The sequence below is a fragment of the Pristis pectinata genome, chromosome 3 (genome assembly GCF_009764475.1).
Source record: "Pristis pectinata isolate sPriPec2 chromosome 3, sPriPec2.1.pri, whole genome shotgun sequence".
NCBI lineage: Eukaryota > Metazoa > Chordata > Chondrichthyes > Rhinopristiformes > Pristidae > Pristis > Pristis pectinata.
The window spans coordinates 22,134,179-22,145,935 of NC_067407.1; the positions used below are offsets into that span (position 1 = coordinate 22,134,179).

Sequence of the window (11,757 nt, forward strand, 5' to 3'; positions counted from 1 at the left end):
GTCTATTGTACCTATATTAAGCTGTATGGCATAGTATCATACTAGGTACATTTTAATAAGGTCTATGCTGCTTATTTATTTGCGTCACTGAGAGCTTCTGGAAGGCTGAGACAGTTGCTTGCATTCTGAAATGCATCAATATTCTGCTCCTTATTGCTCATTTTCACGACTGATATCTGCTGAAGATATGGTTAGTTAAAAAATTAGGCAGAAGGAATTGCAAAAAAGATTGTGTAATATTGAATGAGGCAGACCACTTTGAAGGAAAAGTGAGGAAACTAGTGACGGGAAAATTGCAGCGTTGCCAGGTCATGACAGACTTTATAGCAACAATTTCAAAGCAAGCTGAAACATTGTACCAGATCTTCCAGGTGTATTGGATTAAATAAAGTGATGATAGTTAATTGGTATCTTTTACCCATTTTCTATAAAATTAATTTCTATAGAACAGTATAGCACAGGAACAGGCCCTTCGGCCCACAATGTTGTGCCGAACGAATGACGTTAGTAATAAAATGCCCAACTAAACTAATCCCTCCTGCCTATATAATGTCCATATCCTACCATTTCCCTCACATTCATGTGCCAACCTAAGAGCTTCTTGAACACCCCTATCATATTTGCCTCCACCACCACCCCAGGCAGCGCATTCCAGGCACTCACCGTTCTCTGTGTAACAAAAAAAGCTTGCCCTGCACATCTCCTTTGAACTTGCCTCTTATCACCTTAAATGCATTTCCTCTGGTATTAGATATTTCAACCCTGGGGAAAAGATAACTGGCTGCCTACTCTACCTATGCTTCTCATAATGTTATAAATCTATCAGATCTCCCCTCAGCCTCCCCTGCTCCAGAGAGAACAATCCAAGTTTGTCCAACTAATCCTCATAACACATGCTCTCTAATCCAGGCAGCATCTTGGTAAACCTCTTCTGCACCCTCTCCAAAGCCGCAACATCCTTGTTATAATAGGGCGACCAGAACTGAATGTACTCCAGATGCAGTCTAACTAAAGTTATTTACTAAAATACATTAGCTAAAATATTCAGCAATGGTGGACATCTGTACAGTATTTTGTTTGCAATGATTTAAAACTAGCTAGCCTTTGCATGAATGCCTTTGTTTAAGTGAATGTCATGACAATTTGGAGTTATGTGGCATCTTTAAATGTCATTCCAAATAAAACCAGCATGATTTTTCCTACATCATTGTTCCAAGAAATCAGGTACAGTATTTGGTAATGCAAGAGAGTGCATATGGGAATCTCAAGCAGTCCTGATGCTGGATCTCAATTCAGTGTCGACCATCCCTTTGACTCCACAGGACGTTGTTGACCTGCTGAGTCCCTCCAGCAGTTTGTTTTTTGCATGTATTCTGTGGTCTCTTCATTTTTGTCACCGCTTTTGCTTAGAAGCCAGAGGGAATGCAGGTGGGTAAGGAATGTGCAAATGTGAATTGCTTCTCATTTTTAATAATGTGACTTTGAAATATCTTCAAAGCTAGATTTTCTTTTGCGGGGGATCCAAGATCACTGCTTTTCTAGTCTAGTGAGTACTTTGTGCTATTGAAGAAAGCTTAATTCTTTCTAAGATCTTGTCTTTCTTGGGAGAATAAATTAGCTACGTTAGCCTCAAAGGATCAGTTTTTGCATAAAATTTCAATTGGCACTGATACCTAAGCATTGAGTACTTAATTATAATGGAAGAGTGAAAAGGGAATTGGTTGAGACAGTGTGAACTTTGGTAGAAGAGCTTGTTACCATAGAGAACCTTGCAGTCAAGCAGAGAGAGATTAAACCAGCTTCTATCATTGATGACAATCCCAGTAGGATCCAATGGTCTGTGAACAGATGAAGCAGCCACTAAAAGTTCTCACCAATGCCTCTACTCATCATGCCAGCCAGGATGCAGCCCTTCTCCCCACATTACAATTGCTGTCTGATCTCACTGCTGGCCCCAGCCTGCCTAACACCAGCCCTCGCTGATAGCCAATGGACGTTGCCTTGTTGGTGCATTCTACACTGAGCCATGCGGTGATGAGATCACTGTAACCATTTCATAGATTTGGGAGCATCAGTGGAGGGCTGAGCTCTCAACCAGGTTTCTGGCGCAGAGTGGGGAGGGCAAGAGCTTCAGCCAGATTTCTGACCCATTTTAGTACTAATTCCATTGGCACCTTCATTCCTGGGAACACATCCTGAGAATTAAGAGAGGTACTGGTGTGAGATCTCCTGTCCATATCCCTTTCTGGTGGGCTGTCTTTAATCTGAGCTGGAATTTTCATCTTTTGTGCATAGTCATAGAGTAATGCACCATGGAAACAGGCCCTTCGGCCCAACTCATCCATACTGACCATGACACCCTCCCAAACTAATCCCATTTGCCTTCATTTGGCCCGTATCCCTGTAAACCCCTCCTATCCATGTACTTATCCAAATGTCTTTTTGATGATTTTATTGTACCTACTGCAACCACTTTCCCTGGCAGCTCATTCCACATACGCTCAACCCTCTGCGTGAGGAAGTTGCTCCTCTGGTCCCTTTTAAATCTTTCACCTCTTGCCTTTAAACCTATATCCTTTAGTTTCTAGTTCCCCATCGCTGGGACAAAGACTGTGTGCATTCACCCTATCTGTACCCCTCATGATTTTATACATCTCTATAAGGTCATCCCTCAATCTCCTGTGTTCCAAGAGGAACGTCCCAACCTCTCCCTGTAGCTTAGGCCCTTGAGTCCTGGCAGCATCCTCCTAAATCTTCTCTGCACTCTTTCCAGTTTAATAATGTCTTTCCTATAATAGTCAACTTTTGGATGCTGCTGCTTGAACTTAAAAGCATGTCGTTCTCAACTCCTGCTGAGAACTATGCCATTTTGACAATTTTAAATAATAAACTGCCATACCATCTTCTTCTCCCTCCATTCCCACAGATATCCCCAGTGAAAATTTGTGATTTTGATCTTGGTAGTGGGGTGAAGCTAAGCAGTGCATGTTCTCCTATAACCACTCCTGAGTTGATGACTCCGGTACGTAAACATAATTACATTTTCTACTTTTAATGTGTGCAGTATTTTCCTGAACTTTTGTCTGACTTTCAGCGTAGACATTTCATTGTTATTTCAACAGTAATAATGACTCATTCTCTGTAATCCATTCAAGGAAGGGACATGCAGCACTTCCTTAATGATGCTATGTAATTACACTTTATTTCAAATATTTCCTTGTAAAAGCGCTGAAGACTCATTCACCTTTGAAACTGGGGAAATCTGTAATAAGTATGTGCTGTCATGTTGAATGGATTGTCCAGTGACTAAGATGAATGAGACTATCATGAAGCAGAGAATGTAACTATACGAGCTGTCAGAAATGAGGTGTGGGCAAGACTTTATGGTGAAAAATAGTAATGTCGGTAGCCTCAAATGAAAAGTAAATCAGATAGTAACTTTCAGCAGGCATACATGTACATGGAAATCAGGTAGTTGTTATCTGATGCCCTTCTCTGAGAAACACTTTACTATAACTTTATCTCACCCAAAGGCGTGGCATTGAATTATGTTAGAACAGTGTGAAGTTGTGATACTTACCACTGAACATACCGACAATTTGTTGCTTGTGCCTTTGAGTACAAATGAAATTTTAATATGCTGATTCTTAATTAGTTCCAAATAGTTGCCCTGGCACTGAATGTTGTACATATGTGGCATCTCAGTCATTCACATTTAATTATAGAGATTTTTAAAGAGTTATCTCAAATGTTTTACTTTTTCCTGTCTCTTTAATATTCTTAATCTGTTTTTTTCCTCCTCTCTCTCCAACTCTCTCCATACATGCTTTGGCATTACATTAACTATTTTAGTTTGCATTTCCCCCTATACATGTTAGTTAGGATTCTTTAGTTTAATTAGTTAAGTCATTGTTCACATGGATCTTAGATTCCCTTCAGAGAAAATCACTCTGCTATGGGTGTCTCACAATCTCTACTAGAAAAGTTTACAGGATGTGTCTATGTAAAAGTGTGATGAACAGGTAATGCCATTCATGCAACCTCTGACCACAAAACATGGTCAGTTACCTCTTTCTCCTAATCTAAGGGCTTCCAGTAGAAGAATCAGTTTTTGCAATGCAATGGCATTTCGTAACTAGTTATAAAGTTCATTGTCTTTATGCTGTTTTCTTTTGGATGCAAAACTAATTTTAGATTTTTCTCTCAGACTTCATTCTGTCAAAATACCCTGTGGTGCTGATTCATGCATGATTGAGCCAACTGTGGGAGAAATCATATTCCTTTGATAAATTAAATACAGCTCTGTTAAGATATTGTTTTTGCAAATTCAGTTTACTAGATATATTGTAAAGTATTAAACAAATTTATATATAATCCTAATCATCTATATGACAGGTGTGTTGAGTAAAAAATTATCCATGGGGTCTATCGTTTCAAACACCAAAAATACTAATGTAGTTTAGAGTTACTCAAACCTGGTCTTATTTAGAAATAAATGCTTAATTATTTTGGCATTTAATTTCTAATGACAATACTAATCTCCCCAGTGTGGTTCTGTGGAATACATGGCTCCTGAAGTGGTAGAGACATTTACAGAGGAAGCATCATTTTATGATAAGCGTTGTGACTTGTGGAGTCTTGGAGTAATTCTGTACATCATGCTGAGTGGAAACCCACCCTTCGTGGGGAATTGTGGAACAGACTGTGGCTGGGACAGAGGAGAGGCCTGCAGGGCTTGTCAGGTAAGACAGTACATTAAATCTGCAGGTGATAATTTGTCATATTTGTTAAGAACATGATTTATTTGTAAAAGAGAAAATTGTTGATGAAGCTGAAGAATGTCATTACAACAGAATGGGGCTGTGCCTGGTGTGAATATTCTCATTTGAGTTCAATGGTGCAGATTTCCCAGTATTCCAGTAAGCACTTCTCAATCAGATCAATACCACACTTTTAACTGTAGTACTTTGTTTTCCAGGAATTGACAATGGCTGAGGTGCATTTTAACTGGATAATGTGGCAAATATTTTTCCCCTCCTCATTTTCAGTTACTTCAACAACCATTCTGCACACACTAGGGGGTTGTCGTCTCTCACTTTTTACCTACTGGACAACTTGCTCTCCCAATTTTTTGTTAATTTGGTTATAGATGCAGAGTCTCCTTTCTTTTCATGATGCGAGTCCTTGTTTTAACAACAAGTTCACAATAGCCTGTATTTCCCACCATGTTCTTCACTAGTTTGCCAGTGATACTTCCACAGACCTCATATAAACACACAATAATTTTTGGTGTAAATTCATTAGCTTGCCTCTTTGATTTTCACTGATTTTCTCACTGAGACTTTGATTGTAACTTTGTTTTAACCCATCAGTTTTACCATTTATTCTGAAAAGACAGATGAGAAAATATATTGAACTAAATTGACTAAAATTAAGAAAATCACAGCAACAATACCAGAAATAGTAACAGTCTTGGTAAAATTAAAAATTGAAATCAATCTGAGATTGAATCCTTTGGAGGTAGATGTCTCCTTGGGTATTCAAGCCTTAAATGTAGACCAAGTACTTCCTATGGAACCAGAAACTTAGTACATTTGCAAAGCTTTTGTGCAACTCTCAGGAATGTCTGGCCTGTAAATTGATTTCATGGTTGTAACTTGAGTCAAGAAATATTTTATCAGGTTTAAACATTTTCTTTTAAAAGTATTGGGCTGCTGGAAATTGTGGTGGTGGCTGATACGTTAGGGTCTTTCAAGAGACTGTTAGATCGGTATATGGAGCTGAGTAAAATAGAGGGCTATGGGTAAGCCTAGTAATTTCTAGGGTAGGGACATGTTCGGCACAGCTTTGTGGGCCGAAGGGCCTAAATTGTGCTGTAATTGTTCTATGTTCTATTGTTTAGGACAAATTAATAGTCCTAAAGAAATTCGTAGAGATTAGAATTTATCAGGATTCCATTTCCCCAGTTACACTCGGTCTCTTGCCTACAATTTAACTGGGTAAGTATGCTTTCAATGTTACTTGCAGGATATTATTAATGTGCGGTAACGGAAAAATCAATGCAACAATGCCAGCATGACCTGATGTAGTCCATAAATAAATACAATGAATAGTAATAGAGTGATGATAGGAGCAATGAAAATATGAATGTTTTGCCAATCAAGGAGCACTGCTAAAATAAACCTTGCCTTTATTTAGAAGCATTAGGCATTTTTTTCATATCTGCGTTATTCTTGGTAAAATTTCAATTGTAGCTCCAGTCACATGTTCAATAGCAGATGTTTACCAACGTATCGTGTTTTATATAAGGATCTCAAGCAAGCATACTTTTATCAATTTCCTCTACTTTCTGTTCGATGTGTTATTTAGCAGAGCAATTACATACTTCATCCAGCTGGTCATTTTTTTTTGTTCATGTGCTTAAATATTGAAGGTTTGTGTCGTATTTTCAGTAGATTGTACTAGACCCACTACATAGTGGATTCTTACTGATGTTGCTGATGATGCAAGTCCCTGCAGGAATCACTAGATATTGAACAAAGAAGGAGCTGATTTTTCTGTCCTTCGATCCCACATCCTCCACCACCCAACTGTACCACACCCCTAAAAAACACCCTTCCAGAGCCTTTACTAGCCTGATCTTAGCAGGAAGCTGTCATATCTTATGACAACTTCCCTTTAAGATGATGGAACAATATTGGCAGGAACTGATTTTCTGAGACTTAGTCACTCAGAGATTATTAATTGAGCTACTGGAAGAACATTTGTTTTGCTGTTGGTATATAATACCAAGGTGTATTATGATGAATGTTTCTTGCCAACAGAACATACTGTTTGAAAGTATACAGGAAGGCAAATATGACTTCCCGGAAAAGGACTGGGCACATATTTCCAATGGCGCCAAGGATTTGATTTGCAAGTTGTTGGTACGTGATGCTAAGGATAGACTCAGTGCTGCTCAAGTTCTTCAACATTCATGGGTCCAGGGGGTAAGTTTAAAGGAATAACATTATGTTATAAGGGATTATTTGATATAATTGTTTAGGACACTGCATTTAACTTTTTGAATCTGGTCAGAAAAATGTGTCAGATGATTTTAATTGGTTTCATTGTGATTTTTATTAATGCCACATTTAAAGACAATTTAAAGACCAGTAGGTGAATAACCATAACCAAAGTTTCACATTTACTATTTCACAACATACCATATCCTACATTATTTCAATATATAGGCCATTGTTTGCTGTTGAAATCGCATTTTCCAAGTTATTCCATAATTGGTAATAATCAGTGAAATTATGATCTTTTCATCCATAATTTTTGGTTTAAGGCTCCTCAAGTTTTGTGTAATTGAATGTATAAGTGGTAAGATAATGTTCATAAAAGATCCCATTATATTATTTCAAAGCGGAACAGATTAAGGATCCCTAGTCTTTGGACTAACAATATCCCTCAATCAACATCACTAGAACAGATGATCGGCTATTTCTGAAAACTTGCTATGCAGTTTGGTTGCTGCCTGTCCTACATCACTATAGTGACTATTGGCTATAAATCACTTCGGCATGTTCTGAAGTTGTGGGAGCCACTATATAAATTCTAGTCTTTCCATCCTTTAGCTATTCCTGTAGTGAAACAAAAACATTTGCTATTAAACAGCATGCTTTTTTTCTAAACAGATCACAAATCATTTTGTCAGTTAACAACTGAAACATTTGTTGATGTCAGGAAGCATTTACATCTTTTGCCACATAAATACATCAGAGATCCCAAGACAATCAAATTGCTGCTTTTGATTGCAGTGATCACCAAATTAATCACTACAGCTCTATTCTACTGTACTTGCCCCTAAGCTTAACATAATTTGAGAAACCGCCTTAGGCTGTTGTTGTAACTGTATCCCTCTCATTATTCAGTATTAAAACATATCAAAACCAATATTTTACTCATATAATACATCCTTACATTCAATTTTGCTAGAATTTTGTATTGCTTTATTTAAAATGTTATTTCTTTGTTATTTTGAAAAAAGCTTTTGGAATTAAAACAGTTTTGTAATTTTATTCATCCCAGTGTTAATTATCTTTTTCCTTGTAGAATGCCCCAGAAAGACGTCTGCCCACACCACAACTTCTGCAGAGGCAAGTAATGTTCTATTCTTTCACATTAACTCAGATGGGAATAACATTATGGTCCTTTGCACAGCTTCAATCACTTGAATCCATGTCGCCTGCCATGGACATTGTGGATCGAAGGGCCTGTTGCTATGCTGTACTGTTCTATGTTCTGTCTGTCTTGGAACAAAAATAAGACAGACAACCAGGTGTGAAATAGCCAGAGCACCATATAGTTTGATGTAATGTTCTCTGACTTAATTTACTGTATGTGGAGATCCTCCCCAGGTTATGAATGCCTGACTTATGGACTTATGAACAAGCATTTGGGAGACCAGCAGGATGGGTTTGCTGGCTACTGCAGGGCTGCAGGCATCGTCTGCCAGGTGGGAGCAGAATGGGGCATTTGTGTTCCTTCTCTCCCCACAACCCCTCCCCCACCCCCACTTGAGGTGCACAATCAGGGACTGGGTCGAGCAGAGCTGGGAGCGCTAAGCAGACTCATTTGCTAACTCACTGAGTCAGTGAGGCCACCTGGTGGCTGCTCATCTCACACCTGTTCGCTCTCCCATCACAGATGGTCATGTGATCCTCTCTTACACGCCGTTATTCATTTGTGACTTATGAACAGTTCGTGTTACGAACAGTTCTCAGGAACAAAACCCTTTTGTAACCTGGGGTCTGCCTGTAGTTCTATATTTTATTAGAAGACATAATAGGAAGTTAAACCCACTATTTGATTGCATGCCAAACATTAAGGCAGCTTCCCAATTGATTGGAATTTTGAAAGGGGTTATGCAAGTCACCCAGCAGATGGAGTGTTGTATCACATGCATCATGCTTCAAGCATTTTTAACCAAATCTTTATCCTAATGCCATTCATATATATGTTTGTCTTGCATTTTTTCTTGCATGCTGTACTTTGTACTTACAAAACCAATTGTTTAAAATGCATAAGTATTTTCTGAGCTCCTTTATCTAATTTTACATGTCCATGTTTCATATAGTATTTCAGCAAAACTAAAGTTGTAGTTGACTGTATTTTTTTCCAGCCTTTGTGAAAATGGCCATCTATGCAGGCATGCTTCCAATTCACTGGAACCTCCCAGCGTTAAGCAGTTCCCCATATAATTATCAACAGTGCTGTATGAATTTTCTTCCAAGAAGACTAGCAGGTTTAGTTTGGAGATTTTTTTTTGTTTGGGAGCTCTTAGTCTGTCTAAGGTTTCCCTAAATTTCATTTAAATTACATTAAATGTTGCTTGATTTATCTCTGTGCAGCAAGAGGATGTTGTTCTCACCCTCCCTTGTGTAGGGTATCCGAGCACAGTGGTCTCTTAACTCCCTCATCAGTTCCAAGGAATTTAGGAATGGATAATAAATGCAGTCTTTTCCAGCATTTGTATCCCATGAATGAGTAAATATCAAAAATGTATTAATTTGAAATATTAATGATCTTTTTGTTTTTGCCTAGTCTTTGCTTCAAACCTGTTTGCATTTGCTTTGGAACTTGTATCTTCTCTGACTCCATGCTCACTGAAGCAGATTTCTTACTTTCTGAACATATGTGAAAATTGACATGGCTTAATACAAATGATTGTTATGATGGGACAGTATTCCTAATGTCATTTATGTTTATATCCTTTACTGAATTAATAAACCTCTTACATGTGTTTTAAGATCACATTGTGCAGTTTTAGTAGTATTGTTCACCAGTTTATAGATGTAAGTGATTGGCATGTTTCTTCCCCAGGAACAACAGCACAAAGGACCTGACTCATTTTGCTGCAGAAGCCATTGCCTTCAACAGGCAGCTCTCACAGCAGGATGAGGAGATGCAGGGAGAGCAGGAAGCCATCATCAAGACTGTTTGTTCCATGAGACTTTCTCCTCCCTCCAGTTCCAGGCTTGCTAAACGCAGGGCCAAGACGCAGGCTGCAAAATCTCCCCAACAGCAGTTATCTACTTCAGGAATGAGTGTCATTGATGGTGCTTCATAATTTATGTTTTATCTAACATAGAGCTGCCATAACATTATGTACCAAGTGCAGGAATCAAAACCATGCTTGTGTTAATATGGAACTTGACACAGGGTTTGTTATACTTCAGGCTGTGGAAATATTTATTTAAACAAAACACAATAATGCTGCTCAGTTTGTGGCACCCTGCAGTTAATTTTAATACTTTTGTACAAGGTACCCTTGTGTGATTATATTTTTAAACTGCATGCAGATTGTTATGAAAGGGGTTTATAATATATTTATTTTTCATATATGCATCATATTGAAATATTTTGTATCTTATAAATTGCCTAATAAATGTAAATATAGATGCCAGTTCAGAAAGGAGGAGATAACTCTTAAGTTAGAATGAAGTATGTACATTATCAGAAAGAAGGAGTAAACTCTTCAGGTGAGTGTGAAGTACGTATTTGCATAATTGTAGTTCTTCACATTTAATTAAATAAAACACTGTGCAGGTTAAAACATCTAAAGATGTTTATTGCGAGGGGTTGGAAGTATTGCTGAGATAGCACAGGGCTTTGGTGAGTACTTATTTTGAGTAATGTGTGCATTTTGGTCTCCATTCCCAAAGGAAGGATATATAGGACTTTTTGGTGCTGTGTAGATTTGAGGTTGATTTTCATGATAAAGGGATTGACCTATGAAAATAGGTCTAATAAGCTAGTCCTATAGATGCACAAGATTTGGAAGAATTGGAAGTGGTCTCAGTTAAAACATACTAGATTATGAGAGAGATTAGGATGCTGTGAGGCCCTTCACTCTAGCAGTAGAGCCCAGACCAAGGATGCAGAATCTGAGGCTAATGGATCTGCCATCAATGGATGGAAAATTTCTTCAGGCAGATGGTTGTGAATCTTTAAAATTCTCTACCTCATGAAACTCTGCGTGCTCAGTCATTTGTGTATTTTCAAGGCTGAAATCAGTAGAATTTTAGACAAGGGAATCAGAGATATGGACAATGGGTAGCAAAGTTGAAGCATGTGATCTTATTGAATAGAAGAACAAGCTACTTCTATTTCTTGTTTTCTCAGGAATTCCTCGTGCCTTTCTTTCATCCCATGCCTTGTGAAATAAATAACAGCATGGCTGAAATCAGAATTTGGGGGGTATAAGCCAATAATTTACCATTTTGTGGCAACCCTGACACACTTGACTGGTCTGATGAAAGGATGATGAAGTAAGGACCTTTTTAATGAAATGTTTGTGGAGGTTCAATCATATATTCATTTCAGCCATGGCAATTAACTACAACCATTTCTATGGCTTCGTTTATTGAGACTAAAGACATCAACCATCTTTGTATTAAAATGTAACCAAATGTGCTTTTCTAATGAAATATAAATTACGGTGAAGATTTTAAAAATAAAGAAATTCATCCAGGTTTAAGGAGACTGTTCTCACTCTTGTATTTAAACACTAATAAATGTGGGATGGATGAGCTCTTGCCAACTGAGTAGATTTGGAGAATGAGTCTTTTAACATATACCTACAGCAAAGCTTTGTCAAATATGAGGGTCTGCTGTAGATAGTCCTGGAAAAATGCAATCTACACGTCATACATTAAGCAGGCATTCTGAATGGAAATGATCGGACAAATTTCCTGAACTGAATGATTGTGA

General features: G+C 38.0%; 1 protein-coding gene across 5 annotated transcripts in view; it reads left to right on the plus strand.

Moving 5' to 3' along the window:
• LOC127568176 (MAP kinase-interacting serine/threonine-protein kinase 1-like) overlaps nt 1-11,529 on the plus strand; it is a 52,941-nt gene extending 41,412 nt beyond the window's left edge. For 4 of the 5 annotated variants that reach the window (XM_052011616.1, XM_052011618.1, XM_052011620.1 and 1 more), the window contains exons 9-13: nt 2,927-3,022; nt 4,548-4,742; nt 6,825-6,989; nt 8,098-8,141; nt 9,868-11,529. In XM_052011616.1, the coding sequence (XP_051867576.1) occupies nt 2,927-3,022; nt 4,548-4,742; nt 6,825-6,989; nt 8,098-8,141; nt 9,868-10,114 (747 nt within the window). In that variant the 3' untranslated portion in view covers nt 10,115-11,529. The remainder of the gene's footprint in view (nt 1-2,926; nt 3,023-4,547; nt 4,743-6,824; nt 6,990-8,097; nt 8,142-9,867) is intronic. The other variant, XM_052011617.1, reaches the window with a different exon arrangement.
• Nucleotides 11,530-11,757: the final 228 nt, after the last annotated feature.